The sequence below is a fragment of the Phyllopteryx taeniolatus genome, chromosome 15 (assembly GCF_024500385.1).
Source record: "Phyllopteryx taeniolatus isolate TA_2022b chromosome 15, UOR_Ptae_1.2, whole genome shotgun sequence".
NCBI classification, from domain to species: domain Eukaryota; kingdom Metazoa; phylum Chordata; class Actinopteri; order Syngnathiformes; family Syngnathidae; genus Phyllopteryx; species Phyllopteryx taeniolatus.
In genome coordinates, this window is record NC_084516.1 from 12,231,256 (window position 1) to 12,250,160 (window position 18,905).

General features: G+C 38.0%; 1 protein-coding gene across 1 annotated transcript; it reads left to right on the forward strand.

Moving 5' to 3' along the window:
- Positions 1 to 4,617: 4,617 nt before the first annotated feature.
- Positions 4,618 to 17,654, forward strand: gtf3c5 (general transcription factor IIIC, polypeptide 5). Its single transcript, XM_061799089.1, has 11 exons — positions 4,618 to 4,938; positions 7,922 to 8,120; positions 9,061 to 9,259; positions 9,445 to 9,631; positions 11,259 to 11,363; positions 13,050 to 13,164; positions 14,167 to 14,247; positions 14,728 to 14,816; positions 15,380 to 15,462; positions 16,977 to 17,119; positions 17,399 to 17,654. Exons 1-11 carry the CDS (start codon positions 4,735 to 4,737, stop codon positions 17,581 to 17,583), a joined length of 1,590 nt encoding a protein of 529 aa, XP_061655073.1. The 5' UTR covers positions 4,618 to 4,734; the 3' UTR covers positions 17,584 to 17,654.
- The last annotated feature ends 1,251 nt before the right edge of the window (positions 17,655 to 18,905 follow it).

The window sequence follows — 18,905 nt, forward strand, 5'->3', positions numbered from 1 at the left end:
TCCACATTTATGAGAAAAATCTGAAAGAAGGAGAGGACAATTGCACCAACAAGAAACACAAAGATAAAAAATAGCAAAGTGGCACCTCACGCTAACTGTAACTTTGTCCCTCCAACCTGCTCCATTAACACAAGACAACCACATCAGCCCAGGGGATGGAGCATAAATGCAAATTTGTCTTGCAAATGTTCTCCATGCAAATGAGCGGTACCCGGTTTGTGCAACCTAATGTGCCCGTGGCAAATTCATGGAGCGCATAGAGGGAAATCCAAGAGAAAGGTTATCATTCAGAAGATAGGCTCATAACAATTATGCAGTGCTGCTAGATAGTTTCACCTAAAACAAATTTGATGTTAATTTGACAGTTTTGAGGTCAGAGAGGAATTTGTTTGTATTCATCAGTGTTATTAATATAAATAACAAACTGCCAGCAGATTTCCTCCATATGACCAGACAAAGGAAGTTTCTGTATGATCACATCTGCTGTTGTCATATATGTGCAGATGTGATACTGTTGGATTGCCATTGTCACTGTTGTGGCCCAGCATGTCCACAGATAAATGCAACAATGACTTGGCTTAAGGACATTCGTGCAGTGTCATTACAAGAGTGACGGCAGGGGAAGATCCGAGTTTCCTGTTTAGTCACCGCAGAAGATCTTCAACATCAGAAATGCAAGCCTCCAGTTAAATATCTTTAGATAAACATGATCATCACTGATTATTAATGCAGGCTGAAGCATACATGAATTTTCTTCAATAAGGTTTCAGACATTTTTCAGCACAACATACTATCGAAATGGCCCTCATTAGGTCCATCCATCCATTTTCAATATATCGTTTATCCTTAGGGTCAGTGAGAAAGAAATAATGGCTATATGTTATCCAATAAATCCAATTTCACTTAATGTGTCTCAAAATTATGATTTATTGTTTACAAATATATCTTTGAACATCTATCTATAACAGCAACATATAGTGAAAGGCAGAACAACTAAATGTTTTTCCTTTACATGGCAGAAGATACAGTAAGCCTGTGTATCCACCTGACGCCATCAGAATAAGTAATGGATTCTTGCAACTATATCAGCTTTGTGTTCAATTAAATTCCACACTGAGCAAGTAAAGTTGTGTGTAAATTGAGTCAAAATCATCATTATTTCAGTATTCATACTTTTTACGACCATTTTGCTTAGTGGGGTGCCATGAGATTTTTCTTGTGTAAAATAGTTGCTTAAGCTCATTACAAGTTGGGAAACATATAGCTATAGTATATATAGATACAGAAAGTCACCAAATGTGTCTGAGTGACCTCACACCGACATCACACAGACACACACCAAATATGGGCAGATGTATAACATTTTACCTTCTCAACTGTCAAACAGCCAGCTGCAGGGTTGGAGGCTGGCCGTGCAAAAGCTGAGACAAGTCATAGGGGAGTGTGGTAATTGAGAAGCAAGCGTAAGCAAAAAGAAAAACAAAAAAAAAAACATGAAATCTGAGTGCAACAGGCTCTTCCAGTGAAGGCCAGGCAGAAAAGTGTGTCTGATAGTGCTATCATGGTCTCCGCACACTTCAACGGTTGGACCAGGCCAGTCAAGAGACAGGGAGGAGCGGACAAGGCTTCGAGAGAGATAGCACCAAAAGACGTAGGAGTGTCAAACATATCCTTGTAAACTAAACTAAAAGAGTACATCATCACGTCAACATGTCACCACAGCACGCAACTGATTGTCAGTCAGTGCCTTTGGTACCATCGTGACCAATCCTACACCCATCCCCCAATTCTGGCACTGAACTGTAATGTTATTTAGACTTATGACAAACACTTTGCTGACCTCTGTTGTGTAATATGCAATTTGGATATTCTCTAAAGTTAAGTTAGAAACTTTGAATGTCCACGTTGTTGACATGAATGTACAGTACAACTACGGAAGTGTAAAATTTTTACCCCGTACAATCATTGCAGTGCAGGTTATTACAATACTTCTTTACTTTAGCAACTTTTGCTAAATCTGTTCTGAATGTCAATATAACTGTTACAGTTACTGTATATATAACAGCACAATGCAGTATAATGTGCTTTTATTTGGTTTAATATAACTAAATCTTTTTCATTATATATAATGACCTTTTTTCACTGGGCCGGATACTTCATGCTACTTTTGCCCAAGCAGAGGTGCCAAACTCATTTTTGCCACTTTGTAGTTATGGTTTCCCTCAGAGGGCCATTGATATTGAAACCATATACTGTAAGTGTATTCATTCAGAATGCTGCAGCTCGGGTTCGCTTCACCATATAGAGTAATTACTGTACATAGACACAACAAATTGATTGAAAAATATTTAGCTATTTTTTTAAGAAATGGGATTTGTAACAAAAATAGATTACAATCGCTCAATATTGTCAAAAGTGAAGACAATTTTCAATTTTTGTACACATTTTAGAAAACAACATGAAGTAGATATGATTGGCTTTGCGGGCTGCATAAATTGGCCCCGGGCCCTGAATTTGACACCGGTGCCTTAGAGTGAGTGTATACTTCACACAATCATGCAAGATGGTAACAAAGAGGGAGATGTTCTTCATCATGTCATATATATTTTCCTCAAAGTGTTATCCTTTACAATACCCCAGGGCTACTAAAATAAGTCTAACTTGTTGAAAGCAAACACTTTATCGCAACTAAAATAATTGCCTATATATTAGAAACATAGACAAAAACTATTTATTTTCCTCTCTGAGTGATGTGAGTGTGTTGACAAATTCTGGGAGGGAGAGGCCACAAATCTTATTTTGTGACATTCTACTGTCAATAGGGGATGATACTCAACAGATTCCATGGCTTAGACTTGCAAGAGTGTCAAAATCCTTTTTGTCGCGGGCCACATTGCAGTTATGTTAAGTTTATGGAGACCATTGCTGTGCCACAAACTGTGAATGCTGAGACAGTTGACAAACTTTTTGATAATTTCACCTGTAAAATCTCAACTGTCATGAATGTTGTCGCTCCTATTAAAACTAAGACAATCTTGAGGTGACCTAGAACACCGTGGTGGAGCACAATGATGGTAAAGACCTCTAAATCAAAGTGTAGGAAAGCAGGACGTAAGTGGAGAAAAACGTAACTCCAAATTAACTATGACCTCTACAGTCTTTGGAATTTAAATTTTTAAGTGTTAGTCAGGGCTAAGTGTTAGTCAGGGCTAGACAGCAACACTTTTCTGAAATCATCAGTAAGAACTTCAGCAATATTTGCACTCTGTTTGCTGTGGTTGACAAGCTATTTTTTCTCATGGTTTTTGGAGCATTTCCACTTTTAAATGATGTTTCTTGCACTGTATGCTGTTTTAATTGTATTTTAATTTTTTTCTCTTTGTTTTAAATGTTTATAAGCTGTTTTTTTTCTTTGTTTTAAAATGCTTTTAATCATGTAAAGCACATTGAGTTACCGTGTGTATGACATGCGTTATATAAATAAATTTGCTTTGCTTTGCTTTGCTTATGGTTTCCCTCAGAGGGCAGTTATGACTATGAAACAATATAGATGTTTAATAGCGTCATCATATTATTATACATACGTACACAACAAATTGATGGATGACTGGTTTTGAAATCAAAAGTCAAGGATAAAAGTTTGTTCAACTATCGTTCAAGCTGTAAAATAAGTGTGGTAAAAAAAAAAATGCTTCCAATAGCTCAAGATTATTAGTTATTACATATGGGAATTTCAAATGTTGCTACAGATTTTAGCAAGAATCATGGAAGTTGACGCGCATGATTTGCTTTTGTGAGCCACATAAAATGCTCTGGCTGGCCGGATCTGGCCCAGAGGCCTTGAGTTTGACACCAGTGGTTTAGATAATAAAATATGCTCCCAACGATTGTGTAGATAGTCTCAAAACTCACATACTGTAATTACCACATCATTAAAAAAAATCTCATGTCTTTGCGTTTTATTGTGACTCATACTGTATGTCTTAATTAAAAAATATCTATCTATCTATCTATCTATCTATCTATCTATCTATCTATCTATCTATCTATCTATCTATCTATCTATCTATCTATACAAAGAAAAGAAAAAAAAATATATATATATATATATATATATATATATATATATATTTTGTAATTTAAAATCAGTTTTATATAATGAATTGAAAACAAGCATAGTGCTGTAATTGAAACTTTGTGGCCTTTATTTTTGACTTTTTTTTAAGGTTTGCCACGCCATCGTGTGGCCAATTATGAGGCGATGACGCCCCTCTAAGTTCGATGTTTTCTTTTAATATTAAATACTGTAATTGTCCATATTTCCAATGTTAGAAAATTATGTATGAATAGATGATACATTTGAGAAGTTTTATACACGAAAAGAGTCATATTATAACTTTGATAAGAATCTGGAATTGATTATATTGTAAATTTAGATGTTTACGTTCTTGGAGAAATTAAAACAGCAGAAATATAAAAAAAATAGTATCACACAAATAAATAATATAATGATCTCTGTCGTCCTAAAATAAGGTCTATCAAGGGCTATCGTAAAATAATTACCTAGGAACTATTTAACGATAAGCGTTTCTAGCCGGATTTATTTTGATCCCTCTCATCATAAGTGCCAGCTTGAACTGGGGAAGATATTTCGTTTCCGCACGTTTTCATTTGGTTCCTTGTTGCACTCGTTCTGGCTATTTAGATCACATTATATGAAATGCAACATTTACAATGGAGGATCCCAAAGATTTGAAATTGGGGTTCACGCTGAAGCAACTGACGTTTTGTGGTTTGAATGAACAGGACAATGTGTCTGGCAGCTCGTCCACGTTGGAGCTGCGGGACAACAAGCTGGTTTGCGTGGAGTATCCAGGGTTAGTTTCCAGCGTGGACAAAATGCTCGAGACTCTTGGCGGTGAAAAAACATTGTCTGAAGTAAGTGAATGAAAGCTAACGAAAGAGTGAAACACATATTGCATGTGATTAATTACAGGTATGGGAGGGAAAGTCAATTTATTTAAATAATTTGTTTCATAAAGTGAAACTTCTATGTTATATTAGTTCACCACACACAAAGTGAAATATTTATATATATTATTTGTTTCACTTACGATGATTAGGGCAGAAAGACAAAATAAATAAATCCAGTATTTCTGAAAATTTGAATATTTCATGTGACCAACAAAAAAGAATTTCAAACACAGCTATGTTGGCCTAAAAAGTGTGCCCTCAGTACTTTGTTTGGCCTCCTTTTGCATTAATTACAGCATCAAAGCAGCGTGGCATGGAGGTGATCATCCTTTGGCACAGTTCAGGTGTTATTGTATCACAAGTTGCTTTGATATTGACCTTCAGATCGTCTGCATTTTGGTGTTTCTGTTCCCTCATCTTCCTCTTAACACTACCCCATCAATTTTCAATGGGGTTCAAGTCAGGTGACTTTGCTGGACAATCAAGTACTGTTATTCCATGGCTATTAAACCAGGTATTGGTAGTTTTTGCTTTTAAGGGCGGGTGCCAAGTCCTGCTGAAAAATTAAAGCATGAAGTACTCTAAAATGTTCTGGTAGAAAGCGGCGTTGACTGTGGACTTGATGAAAGACAATGGACCCACGCCAGCAAATGACATGGCTCCCCAAACCATTACTGACTGTGGAAACGTCACACTGGACTTAAAGCAGCTTGACTTTTGTGCTTCTCCACTTTTCCTCCAGACTCTGGGTCCTTGATTTCCAAATGAAATGCAAAATTTAATTTCATCTGAGACCAGTACTTTTCCTCCAAAGCCTAACACAGACACTTCTGATGATGTTTTTGGTTGACACATGGAATTCTCCAGCTGTAGCCCATGTCATGCAGACATCTGTACGTGGTGATTCTTGGTGCACTGACACCAGCCTCAGTCCACTCCTTATGAGGCTCCCCCAGATTTCTGAATCGCCGTTGCTTGACAATCCTGTCATCCCTATACCTTGTGCACCTTTTCCAGCCACATTTTGCCCTTCCTCTTAACACTCTGTTAATGTACTTTGATACAGCGCTCTGTGAGCATCCAGCTTCTTTTCCAATTTCCTTTTGAGACCTTTTCTCCTTATAGGGGGTGTCAATGATGGTTTTCTGCACAACTGTTAAGTCAGCAGTCTTTCCCATGATTCTGAAGCCTACTAAGCCAGACTGAGACCATTTAAAGGCTGAGGAAAACCTCTGCAGGTGTTTTGTGTTAATTAGCTGACAATATTGGGACACAGGGAGCCTACAATGTTGAACTTTGTCACAATATTCTAATTTTGTGAAATACTGGATTTGTGTTTTTTTTTTTTTTTCCTTTCTGCCATAATCGCCAAAATTGAAACAAATAAAGGCCGGGTACAAGTTTGGAACTTATTAGAGTGTGCATGTGTACCTGAAGTATCCAGTGAGTATATATTACTGAACAAAGATATAAACACAACACTTGTTTTTTGCTCTCATTTATCATGAGCTGAACTGAAAGTTTTTCTCCACCCATTTCCCTCAAATATTGTTCACAAATCTGTGTTTGTGACTATATCTTCTTTGCTGAGACAGTCCATCCACTTCACAGATGTGGCATTTCAAGATGCTGATTAGACTATGAATATTGCATATTGCCTTGGGCTAAAGCCGATCTAAAATGTGCAGTTTTACTGTATTGGCGATCCAGGGAGTCAGAAAACAAGTCAGTAAAATGTGTTACCACCATTTGCCTCTCACAGTGCAACACATGTACTTCATATAGAGTTGATCAGGTTGTTGAATGTGGCGTGTGGAATGTTGGTCCCGTCCTCTTCAATGCCAGTGGGAGGTTGCTGGATATTGGGAGATACTGGAACATGCTCTTGAATGCATCAATTCAAACCATCCCAAACATGCTCAATGGGTGACATGTCCGGTGGGTATACTGGCCATGCAATAACTGGGGATGTTTTTTTTTAGCTTCCAAGAATTGTATACTACGGATACTTGCAACATGGGGCATTGTCATGCTGCAACATGAGGTGTTAGTCGTGTATGAATGGCACAACAGTGGGCCTCAGGATCTTGTCACGGTTTCTCTGTGCATTCAAAATGTTTTGCCGAGGTCACCTTGACTTAAATGGAAAACTCTACATTAGAAAAAGTGCGAGACATCTACAAATTCTGTGTGCCTCCAGGGTTGTCAGAATTATCTGACACATCAGAATCATCTTTATTTGCTAAGTATGTCAAAAACACACAAGGAATTTGTCTCCAGTAGTTGGAGCCGTTCTAGAACGACAACAGACAGTCATTTGACAGAAAATACTTTTGAGACATACAAACATAAAAACTCAGTACGGAGAGTCACTGAGCAAAGAAAGGTTACCAGTAATGTGGTAACATCCCAATCATGTCACAGCTTTTAATTGGCTCAAAGTAAGAACGAATCATTGGTTTAGAACGTTTGTTTTATTGGTGCGCCGGTCCACATAAGTAGGTATACACTTTTAAAAAAAATTATACAACATTTTAGTTTTCAGAACTTGTTTAAATTAAAATTCGGATGCCAGTGGCAGTGTAGCGGTTTAATTAGAATCTTCACACAAACAACTATCATAACGGAATCTTCATAGCTCCAAAAACATTACCTTTAAGGAAACCCCCCAAAAAAAGAAAACAAAAAAAAAACGCATGTGTGGTGAGCCATTAACGTTGCATTGTCAAAGAGAGCAAGCAAGCCATTTTCAACACGTAAGACTGGTCAATAATTTGTCAAAAAAATCACACACACATGGAGCCTGACCAATAGTATAGATTTGTGAGAAATTAGTATATTTACCAAATCGGCACATAAAAGGTTTTGGCCCGACACCAGCGATAAGTAAAAAATATTATATGTTTTGTGAATTATTTTTGGTTAATTAAATTTTTTTGTTCCATAGACATTCAGTCATCCAAACCTGAGGCTAGAGCTGCGCTTCCGACCTCAGGACCCTTTCTGTCATTCTCTGTGCGGAAACCGCTTCTCGTCCAGCAACCTTCTCCTCCGTGTGAAAAGGAGAGTCCGGAAAAGAGACTCCAAAGTTGCTGACATCAACATGGAAATACTTGGAGTCATTGGAACAACATACAAATTTCAAGGTTCGATTGTAAATCCTTGCCCATTTTTTGTAAATTATCCTTTTGTTACAGGTTTGTGAATATTTTAAGATTGTTACAATTTCCTCTAACATCTAGTGAAATCCAAAACAAGTGCTACAGTATATAAAAAAATAGAAGAGATTAAAGGATAATATTGCTAACTTTTGAATTAAATCTGTAGGGAGTTATTGGGATGTTTATTAATGCAATTAGTGTCAAATTAATGTGTAAGGTTAGCTAACTACACAGTTCGGGTTAATTATTTACAGTACAGTTCTACACCACCACAAAACTGCGCCCACAATAATAAACATACAGTGCAGTGAAAAAGTATTCTTGATTTTGTTGGGACAGATTCTGTTTAAGTGGTTTCTTGATTGAACGGGTCTGGAAGTCATCAGGCTTGGATCTGATCAGTGACCAAAAATTGTCATTAGCCACAATTCATTCATGATTTAACAAGGGGGGGATTACTTTTTCACACAGGGCTAGGTAACTTTGAATAACTTTTTTTCCCCCTTAATAAACAAAGTCACCCTTTAAAAACAGCATTTTAAGATCCCTTAGGTCATATTTATTATATTTTATTTATTTATAACTAGCAACCCTTTATTGCTCAGTGACTGTTTTTGTCAATGTCTTTATGTTTCCAAAGTGTTCTCTGTCAATTGACTGTCTGTTGTCGTACTAGAGCGGCTCCAACTACCGGAGACAAATTCCTTGTGTGTTTTTTGGACATACTTGGCAAATAAAGACGATTCTGATTCTGATTTCTCTGGTATTGTTTGATGATCTTAAACATTAACGTGGGGAAACAATGCAAAAACATAATTTGATAAGGGGGCCAATACCTTTCACGACAATCTATTGTTATATTCAACCCTTGTTGACATTGTTAGTCCACATTTTATATTCAGTAAATTATGTTCGTCTCTTCTAGGGATGGCAGACTATCAGTGCCTTGCTGTGCATTGTCAAGATGGAAACCACACATCTTTGTACAACAAAATCATCCTGCGGAAAACCGAGAAGCAAGAGTTTTTTAAGCAGCCCATGCCGTATTTCCTTCCCCCGGCCATCTTCTCACGTCTTGACACTCCGGTGGATTATTTCTACCGACCTGATGTTTCTCAAAAGCAGTAAGTGCCTTGCATGGTCAAATTTACCTCCCACAACATCTTTTGCTCGACTAAATAGTAATTTAATCGGTTGACTTTTTTATGGTTTTCTGTTTACATAAAATCTGTAGCGCAGATTCTAACTTTAATGGCAAAAGATTATCAGGAATGACCTTGATTCTACTTTTTCTCATTCATTTGTACAGACAAGCAGCTGTCCAGAGCCAGACACATTTTATTGGTTTCAGCAGACCCCGTCGGCCCCACAACGCCATTTTCGTCAGCTACGCTGATCCTATTGTTCCCACCGAAGCTCTGGAGGCGGCTAAGATGCACTGGAAAAAGATTTGCTTGAGAGAGCATGACAAGCAGGCAGAGGAAAAACTAGTTGCGGTACGTTAGAAATTACATCTAACTTTTGATCAATGTTATATGAGAAATGATGCCAGTATATAGAGTATATACTCCACAGGAGGGGCATAACAACATTACACTGGTGTTTCTTTTTTTTTTTTTTTTGTCTCAACTTGTCTAGGGAGAGATGAAAAACTAATGTTCATTCAGTTAGAGATGTTGAGCACAAATACTGCGTTAGGTAAATAATTCCAAAGGATCGAGTACAAGTTAAAAGCAAAAAAGACCCACAACTCATTAGCATCATACAGGTATGCTTACTATTAGGTAAACATAGGTAGTTGCCTAGGGCCCATATCATAAAAACTGATTAATGAATCAATTCAAAGCAATTATCGTTTTAGTCTTAATTCACGGTTCATGTGCATGAAAACACATTAAAATGATTAATCTCTCATGATCATTTTGATTGCCACCCATTCCAATCTCATGCAATGGACTATTTTACTGCACATGTCCAGACTTGATTCAGTAAGATGGCTGCAAAATAAACTTGTTGGCGCAGTTGTGAGAAAATTCAACCAGAGTTACCCCAGTTGAGCGGAGAAAAGGAGAATGAGTGGAAAACAACCAGTTTTTATCCAACTACAAACAGTTTCAGCCTTTTTCACGGTGACAAATGTGCGTAACTGACAGTGACAACAGCCGAAACCAGACACTATTATTTATTGCACAGCCAAGGTGAATTACAGTGGATAAGAAGTGGAGAGTGGCACTTTTCATCACAAAGATGTATTAAAATGGTTGAAATTGTAAACTGTGTTAAATGTCGATTGATGTTCTTATCAATTACAGTAAACATGTTGAGATGATTCACTTGTTAGATAATTAACCTCAAGAAGGATTTTAAGGGGTTTAGCTAGCTAGGGAACTAGGAGACTCTTCTCAGTCACACTTTTTAGTTAATGATAAACTGTTCAGAATCTTCGGTTATAAACAAAATGGTTGTAACTAGTAACGTCAGCGGTCAGATAATTGTAACAGATTTCAAAAGCTTGACAAAGTGGCCTACATTACATACAGTAATTACCTTTTGAACTGAACTACAGTAATTGAGAAAATGCGTTACTTATATGAACATGAATGCGGATGGCCCCATGACTGGTTTGACTAGCTTCGCCCCTGGCGCTGGAAGCCACACAGAACCTGAAATTCAGATCATGAGCAAAAACTACGCTTAAACAGAAGAAGAAGAAGAAGAAGAGGGGACAAATTGGCTTGTCGTTTTTATGACTTTTTACTGCACACCCTGTCACGAGGGTGTCAGTCATGATAAACAATTTATATATTTTATATATCGCTGATCGTCATCATTAAAGCCGCAGGTGAGCTGTTGGACGAGAGGCGGGGTACACCCTGAACTGGTTGCCAGCCAATTGCAGGGCACATATAAACAGATGACCATTGCAGTCACCCATCCATCCATTTTCTATAGCACTCAACATTTGCTGGGCTCTAACACTGTATGCATGAAAGTCAGGCGAGTGTGCCACGACACCATCAGTGACCTAGTTTTAGTTGCAATATTATATAATGTCAAGCAGGCATAACTTTCCATAATTGTCCTGGGCTTTTATCTTATCTTAAAGCCACATTTTGTTCTTAGATGTTTGAGAGCCGGCCCATCTGGTCACGGAATGCTGTCAAGGCCAACATTAACATCCATCCAGAAAAACTCAAAATGCTCCTGCCTGTCTTAGCGTACTACATGGTGAGTTAAAAGGACACAGTGCACCTGATAAAGAATAAACATTATTGCGCACATTTCTTTTCTTTTTTTTTTTTTTTTTTTTTATAACCTCCACAGTCACCCTGAAATAGACGTGAAAGACAAACAATAATAACTTTTGCTGAAGCCTTTTTATATTCACTTATATCCACAATGTACGTATTATTTATTCTGCATTCATATGGATGCATTCTTCTAAAACATCAAAGCATTTAGTGAGTGTGTGTGACTGTTTGTCATGTTGCTATTTTAGTTACCGGGCATTTTCTCTTTGTAATTTATGTGTGCGCTTCAACAGTGGAATCTGATTTAATGGATTCTAAAGGTATTTGCAACTTTGCAGTAGTTAGAAAATGTAAACGAGTAAAATAATATTCAGTGGCATCAACAAATGTGACTTACTGTATTGTGCCAACATCCTCACAAATGTTATTCTTATTCTTTACTCCTCCCACTTTTTCAGGGATTAACTACTTCCACATTTCTTAACCAATTCAAATAATTCAACATTCCAAGATAGCACAAGCATGCTATTATTTTTAACATTGCCAAAACTTCCCAGTTTTCCTAAAGTTCTACATTATCCACCAAAAAAAAACAAATTCATTCACAATGGGAACTATTTCCAACATTCCCACATAAATTCCACATTTTTTCAAAATAGAATTCCTATATTAAGACATATTCCACATTATTTCCTCCTTTCATATTTATTTACCGAATCAAACCATTCCAACTTCAAAATCTTCAGCTCATTCAAGACAGCCTGGGAACTATTCCCGTTCCCAAAAAGTTTTCAAAATAAAAATCCAACATTTTTTTTTATTTGTTTCATTCACCTTCCACATTTATTGACTGATTCAAACTATTACAACGTCAAATTATTTGGCTCATTTGGCTATTCTTATTCCCCAAATGAACAATTATTTAAAAATAAAATTCCCAAATAAAAAGATTTTCACATTTTTCCTTTTACTTCCACATTTATTGATGGATTCAAACTATTCCAATTTAAAAATTTTCATCTGATTTAGGACATTCTTGGGATTTGTTACCATTCAAAAATTCCCAAGATTCCCAACAGTTTAAAAGTAAAATTCCCAAATTAAGATATTTTTATATATTTACCTCGATATTTCACATTTCTTGATTAATTCTAGCTGTTCCAACTTCAAAATGTTCAGCTCATTCAGGACATCTTGGGAACTATTCCCATTCTCAAACTTTCCATATTTTTCAAAATAAAGTTACCAAATTAAGAAATGTTCAAATATTTGCCTCCAGCTCCATGCAAACCATTCCAAGGCTCACTTTCTACAGATCAGTCAATATTTGAATTCATTCTTCAGCCTTTCAGTTCAGTGTTAGCTTTTCCGCATTCACATGCAACTTCTATAGGTATTGCATATTGCACATAGTTACATGTACAAAACTCCAACTTGATGCAAAAGCTTTTCCAGTAAATACCGTCCCTCATTTAATTTAGAGGCACAAAGAGAGTGGAGTTTATGTGTTACATTTTTAGACTCAGATTGTTGTTTGGAGGTGTCCTTTTTAAGTTATGTCATGAACTACTCTTGTCGGTGTAGTCCCAAAGTTGTAAATCAGTAAAGTCCTGTGCTAACTAGTAATGTGATGCAATAATATGTCAGTCCCCTTCTTTCCAAGGTGACTGGACCATGGAGAAGTCTGTGGGTGATGTTTGGTTATGACCCCCGAAAGACAGTCGAGTCCAAGATCTACCAGATGCTTGACTACAGGATGCGCTGTAGCACCAAAAGCGGTAATACAAGAGCTGGAATGGGAAACAGATTTGATAAGTGCAGGAAACGCTTTTGGTTTCCTACAAATGTTTTGACATTTGAAGCACTGCGTTGTTTTAGAATGGTGTCACATTCAAATATTGAATAGAATTGTACCTTTGTATGCGTAATGCCACTCCCAGTTGATGTTTACTGACACACTAAACATACAACGTTGTGTATTTAAAGCAACATAGCTTTGCCTTATGAAAGTCCACTTAGCTTAATGCTAACAAACAATGCAAAACACCATTGACATGCTAATTGTTGGCATCAATAGTTGTACTTTTAGAAGCAACGGATATTTGAAGACAAACGGTGGTGCAGCAGATTGAGACATTATATAACAATACTCACATATATATTCTTTATTCTCAGTGAAACATGACTACCGTAATATTACATCTTACTGAGTGACTTAGAGCAGGAGAAGAAGTCCATTCTTTTTGTGTTTGAAGGACAGTACAATATTATACTGCCTCTCGGTGGCCAAGGCGGGCATACCAGAACGTGCAGCACAATTAATTGGATTGCAGCATTAAATCATGATGTACAAACTGTATAATTCTTCACATTCTATTTAATTATGTTATTACTCTGTTTTTATAAGTATGATACAGTACAGTACAGTACAATACTATAGAGTGCTATTTTTCCTTATTAAAAACCACAAACACAATTTTTTGGGAGGGTGGGGGTCTGGATTAATGGGATTCCCATTTATTTCAATGGGGAAAGTTGAGCTATGATATGGTTTGAGGTACAAGCATGGTTACGGAACGAATTAAACTCTTATCTCGAGGCACCACTGGATGTAATATATTCTAATACTGTATATTATTAAAGAAGCAGATCGAGACTCTTAAATGATGTAGATTACAGATTTCATTTTAGCGCACCTTGTTGTGTCTGAAAATGCACCACTCATTATACAGATATTATTAGATATTGACTTTTGTGTCTCTCTGTCTTGTATGTTTTAGCATATATGCTGTCTAATCTACTGGTGAAACCGAAAAGGAGTACCATGAACTACACCCTACCAATTGTAATCAACAAAACGGGTCAGTGAATGCATTCATACAATTAAAGGTTTTTCATCATAGAAACAAAAGAAGATAAGAAGCATTGAGGTAGATTTCAAATTGACAGTCAAGTGCTAATTCACATATTGGGGGTTAGCCACATTGAAAAGCACTTGTGAAAACCATGATAGTGTTGTTGCCAGATTTGTTTTGCCTACAAGTTGAGGCCGAAACAAATGCATGAACATCAAAGTATCTTATGTCAATGTTCTGTCTTTTCCAACACAAAACAAGCCATATGTCTTTGTTTGATCGAGAGAATTATGTTTGTAAACCTAAATTTACACACAATTCTTACCTGTACATTACCTTTACCAATTAACTACTATTCAGTCAAACAATAAAACATACATTTAGCTCTGGGGGAAAAAACAGAACAAAACTTGGGAGCAAGTTCTTAACCGACTTCTTCATGCGTGCGTGCATGCATGCTTAGTTCTCCTTCATCCTGGTGTCCAGGTCCAACTCCAGCCAGTGTGACAGAACTTCCAACTCAGGAGGGTTCAAGCACCAGTCGAGATCCCGTCCAAATCTCTTATCAGCTACAGGTCAGTCGACGTCATATCAGAGGAAGGTGTCACGTGCGCTGCAATTTGGATTGAATGCATTTCCCAATTTGAAGGGTGTCTTTTTATTTCCACAATATTTAGCTAATAGATTTTGTACAGCCGGCCCGGTGGACGACTGGTTAGCACATCTGCCTCACAGTTCTGGGGACCGGGGTTCAAATCCCGGTCCGGCCTGCGTGGAGTTTGCATGTTCTCCCCGTGCCTGGGCGGGTTTTCTCTGGGCACTCCGGTTTCTTCCCACATCCCAATAACATGCGTGGTAGGTTGATTGAAGACTCTAAATTGCCTTGCGAATTGCCTTTCTATGTGCTCTGCAATTGGCTGGCGACCGGTTCAGGGTGTATACCGCCTCCCGCCCAAAGATAGCTGGCTCCAGCAGCCCGCGACCCTAGTGAGGATAAGCGGTAAACAAAATGGATGGATGGATGGATTTTGTAAATGTTTTACCATTTGAAAACATATACTTGTGATGGTTAAAATGAATAGCATACAATGTTTAATGAAAAATGTATACTAATTGCTGCAATGTTTGATTCCCATAGGACTCCTCCTATATTTTCAGAGAGGGCATGCTACCTCTTCACCGGCAGATGTTTTACCAGCTGTGTGACTTGCACGTGCCAAGGTAGACGGACGGCAGTGCTCGGCATTCACTGCTTATGCTCACCTTTTTGTGATGTCCCTGTAGTTTAGTATACATTGGACTCCCGCATATTTGCAGTTCGGCATTCACAAATTCACCTATTGCTGTTTTTTGGGGAACCTATGCTTGATTATTTGTAGAGAAACTTTTGTGGCAAAATACTGTTTACGGTATTTATGATATTTGATGCAGTTGTTGTTTTCTCATCTAATTAATAATGTAACTGCAGCTTTGTAAGATTTGGGATTGACAGTCAGTGTGAGAGGCTGGATCCTGTACACGGCGGTGCCCATGTCTGCTTTGGCTCACTATAGTTTTGCCAAACTAGGACTAAACACGGCATCAAAACCAGTGAAAGCCGTAACAACAGCTCAGCATAACATCGTTAAACCTATTTACATTACGACCGTCAGATTGTGTTGTCACTGCAAAGTCCACTCCAAAGCCAGTAAACGCAGACGCATTAACAATTCTAGCGCTAACTGTTAAACCAGTTCCAGCAAGCACTTCTACAGTAATTCTTCATCATCATCGTCATCATTATCTTCTTTATCAGAATTGTTGTTGACTTACAGGTACTGTACATTGTGTATCTGAGTGCTTAGCTGTTAGCTGTTTATTGTACTGTATTATTAAGGGGACAGCAATGTTTGTAAGCGTTTGAAATGCTGTTCAAATGTTTTGGGATCGTACTCTGTGGTATGAAAAATGGAATGGGCGGATCGGTGCAGCGTCTGCAGTGATGCGGACTTTGTATCGGTCCGTTGTGGTGAAGAAGGAGCTAAGCCGAAAGGCTACGCTCTCAATTTACCGGTTAATCTACGTTCCTACCCTCACTTATGGTCACGAGCTGTGAAAAAGAACAAGATCCCGGATACAAGCAGCCGAAATGAATTTCCTCCCTTAGAGATAGGGTGAGAAGCTTGGTCATCCAGGAGGGGCTCAGATTAGAGCCGCTGGTTCTCCACATTGAGAGGAGCCAGATGAGGTGGCTCGAGCATCTGATTAGGACGCCTCCCTGGTGAGGTGTTCCGGCCATGTCCCACCAGGACACGCTGAGGGGACTACGTCTCCCGGCTGGCCTAGGAACGCCTCCGGGTCCCCCTGGAGGAGCTGGATGAAGTGGCTGGGGAGAGGGAAGTCTGGGCTTCCCTGCTAAAGCTACTGCACCCGCAACCTGACCTCGGAAAAGATGGAAGAAAATCAATGGATGGATGGACTTTGTGGTATAGTTATGGTTTAAACTGTTAATATAGCCAATTATCACTTTTAGTGGTGTGTCAATTATTCACGGAAATTTGCTATTTACTTTCGGGCTCGATTCCTCACCCCACAAATAGCAGGGGTCAACTGCATATCAGTTTATCTAAGCAACCAATGTTGCTTTCTATAAATGTTGGCACATCTTATGGTTGTTTCATAAGAAAGCAAAACATGAGGTCCTCGCAAATCACTGGTACTTAATTCTGTGAAGGATTTTTGCTGTGTATGTCCAGTATCCAGGAAGTCATTAATCAGAACAATGGTGTGGAGCAAGTGTGCGATGAGCGGGATGGCTGGTGTGCTGTCGGCACCACAGACAAGCTGAGGGACATCATCTCAACCATGGTCAAGAAGGTTATCAGAGAACAAAAAACACGTAAGGAAATTTACTACAAATTTAATGTAAATGTCATCTGTTGTAGTTGACTGCAAGTCTGATGTAAACCCCAATAGATAATATTGAATACTTACAACCTTATCACAACAGCAGTGACATGCGGTTTAATTCAGCTGAATTCTTCCCTTTTGTGAGGTGGGTCACAAAGCTGAGGAAACGCGTTTTGTGAACTTCACTTGGATAGGGCACTGCTCTACTGTGTTTTGAAAAAGACTGTGAGCTTCTAGACCTTTTCTTAAAATAATATTTCTCCCCCAGCATTGCAAAAACCTTCCAAGCGACCGGTACGCACGGTCCGGAGTTCCAAAGGCGATGCTGAGGATGATGAAGATGATGATGATGGTGATTATGAAGATGATGAAGAAGATGATGCGGAGGATGAATATCACCCATCAGAGGGAAGCGAAAATGAGATGGAGACAGAAATACTGGATTACATGTGATAAAAGATTATATTGTATCAATTATTCTTTATGCCTATTTCATTTTAGATGAATTAAAAAAATACAACTTGTGGCTTGTATTGTGTCACTTTCATTGCGTACCACCATTCGAATATACTGTTTGTGCTATGTGTGATAGTTTACGCATATTAAAACTACTACACTAATTACTTTAATACACAAAAATAAACCAAGGTTTTTGTACCCTTCCATAAACGAAAGAGACAAACTAAACTGGAAGGACAAAAATGGTAGTCTTACCTTGATATTATGTTACGCAACCTTTTCAGGTATTCAGTGCGAGCAAATAATTTATCGTACTCAATGAGACTCATGCAACTGTCCACAGGTACTTCGGCCCTCTCTTGAGCAAACTGCTCCAGCTGTCTGCAGTCAGCATTTTTCAGCTCCTTCCACAGATGTTCAATAGGTTTTAGATTAGGGTTCACTGAAGGTTACTTCAGAATCGTCCAATGTTTTGATCTTAGCCTTAGTTCTTGGGTGTTTTTAGCTGTGTTTTGGGTCATTATCCTCGTTGGAGGGCCTATAGCCAAGACCAAGCTTTTTGACACTGGGCAGCACATTCTTCTTCAGGTTGCGTTGATAGTCTTGGGATTTCGTTGTACTCTGCACAGTTTCAAGTCACCCTGTGCTGGATGCAGAAAAGCAGCACAGGTAGGTAATTGAGCCTCATCTGTGTTTTACAGCATGTATGCTGTTCTTTTCTTTCTATACATGGCGCAAACAAGATTGGTGGTACCCTCCTGTGGAAAGAACAGAAACCCTTAGTGATCATTGAAATAACTTGAAATTGGAATTTGGAAAAATGCCATTATACAAGCCCAAAAAATGTTCTGTTACATCAGCTCTATGTTTACAGATGCAAAAATACACACACACACACAAATTGTAGGATTTTATTACTTGAACAGAAGGGATAGGGACCAACAATTTTGTCCTTAAGTGTATTTGTATATTGGCCTACAATGGATATATTCTATGTGGTTAGTGTCTACAAAGCCCAGTTCAAATGCCAGATTTTTGTAGTATAAAAAAATAAGACCAGGATAAATTATTTCAAAACCTTTTTTTCCACCATTAATGTAACTATAACATGTACAACGAAACATTTTTTTTAATCTTTTCAAGAGTGGAAGTAAAAATAAACAGAGCAGAGTCAGCACACACCTTCCACCATTTAATAATACAGTTCAACTGTTTGAGTAGCCTTTACCTGACATTTTTGCTTTTGCTTTTTTGCTAAGTCTGAAGGGTTAGTGCTAATACTGACTGCTATTTTTAACTGTTACAAAATATCCCAA

Excerpts from the sequence above, each read along its gene's own strand:
- gtf3c5 (XM_061799089.1), top strand. The coding sequence starts at position 4,735 with ATGGAGGATCCCAAAGATTTGAAATTGGGGTTCACGCTGAAGCAACTG. Across the intron at positions 4,939-7,921 it reads GTGAAAAAACATTGTCTGAA|ACATTCAGTCATCCAAACCT; the intron begins GTAAGTGAATGA and ends TTTGTTCCATAG. Across the intron at positions 9,632-11,258 it reads CAGAGGAAAAACTAGTTGCG|ATGTTTGAGAGCCGGCCCAT; the intron begins GTACGTTAGAAA and ends TTTTGTTCTTAG.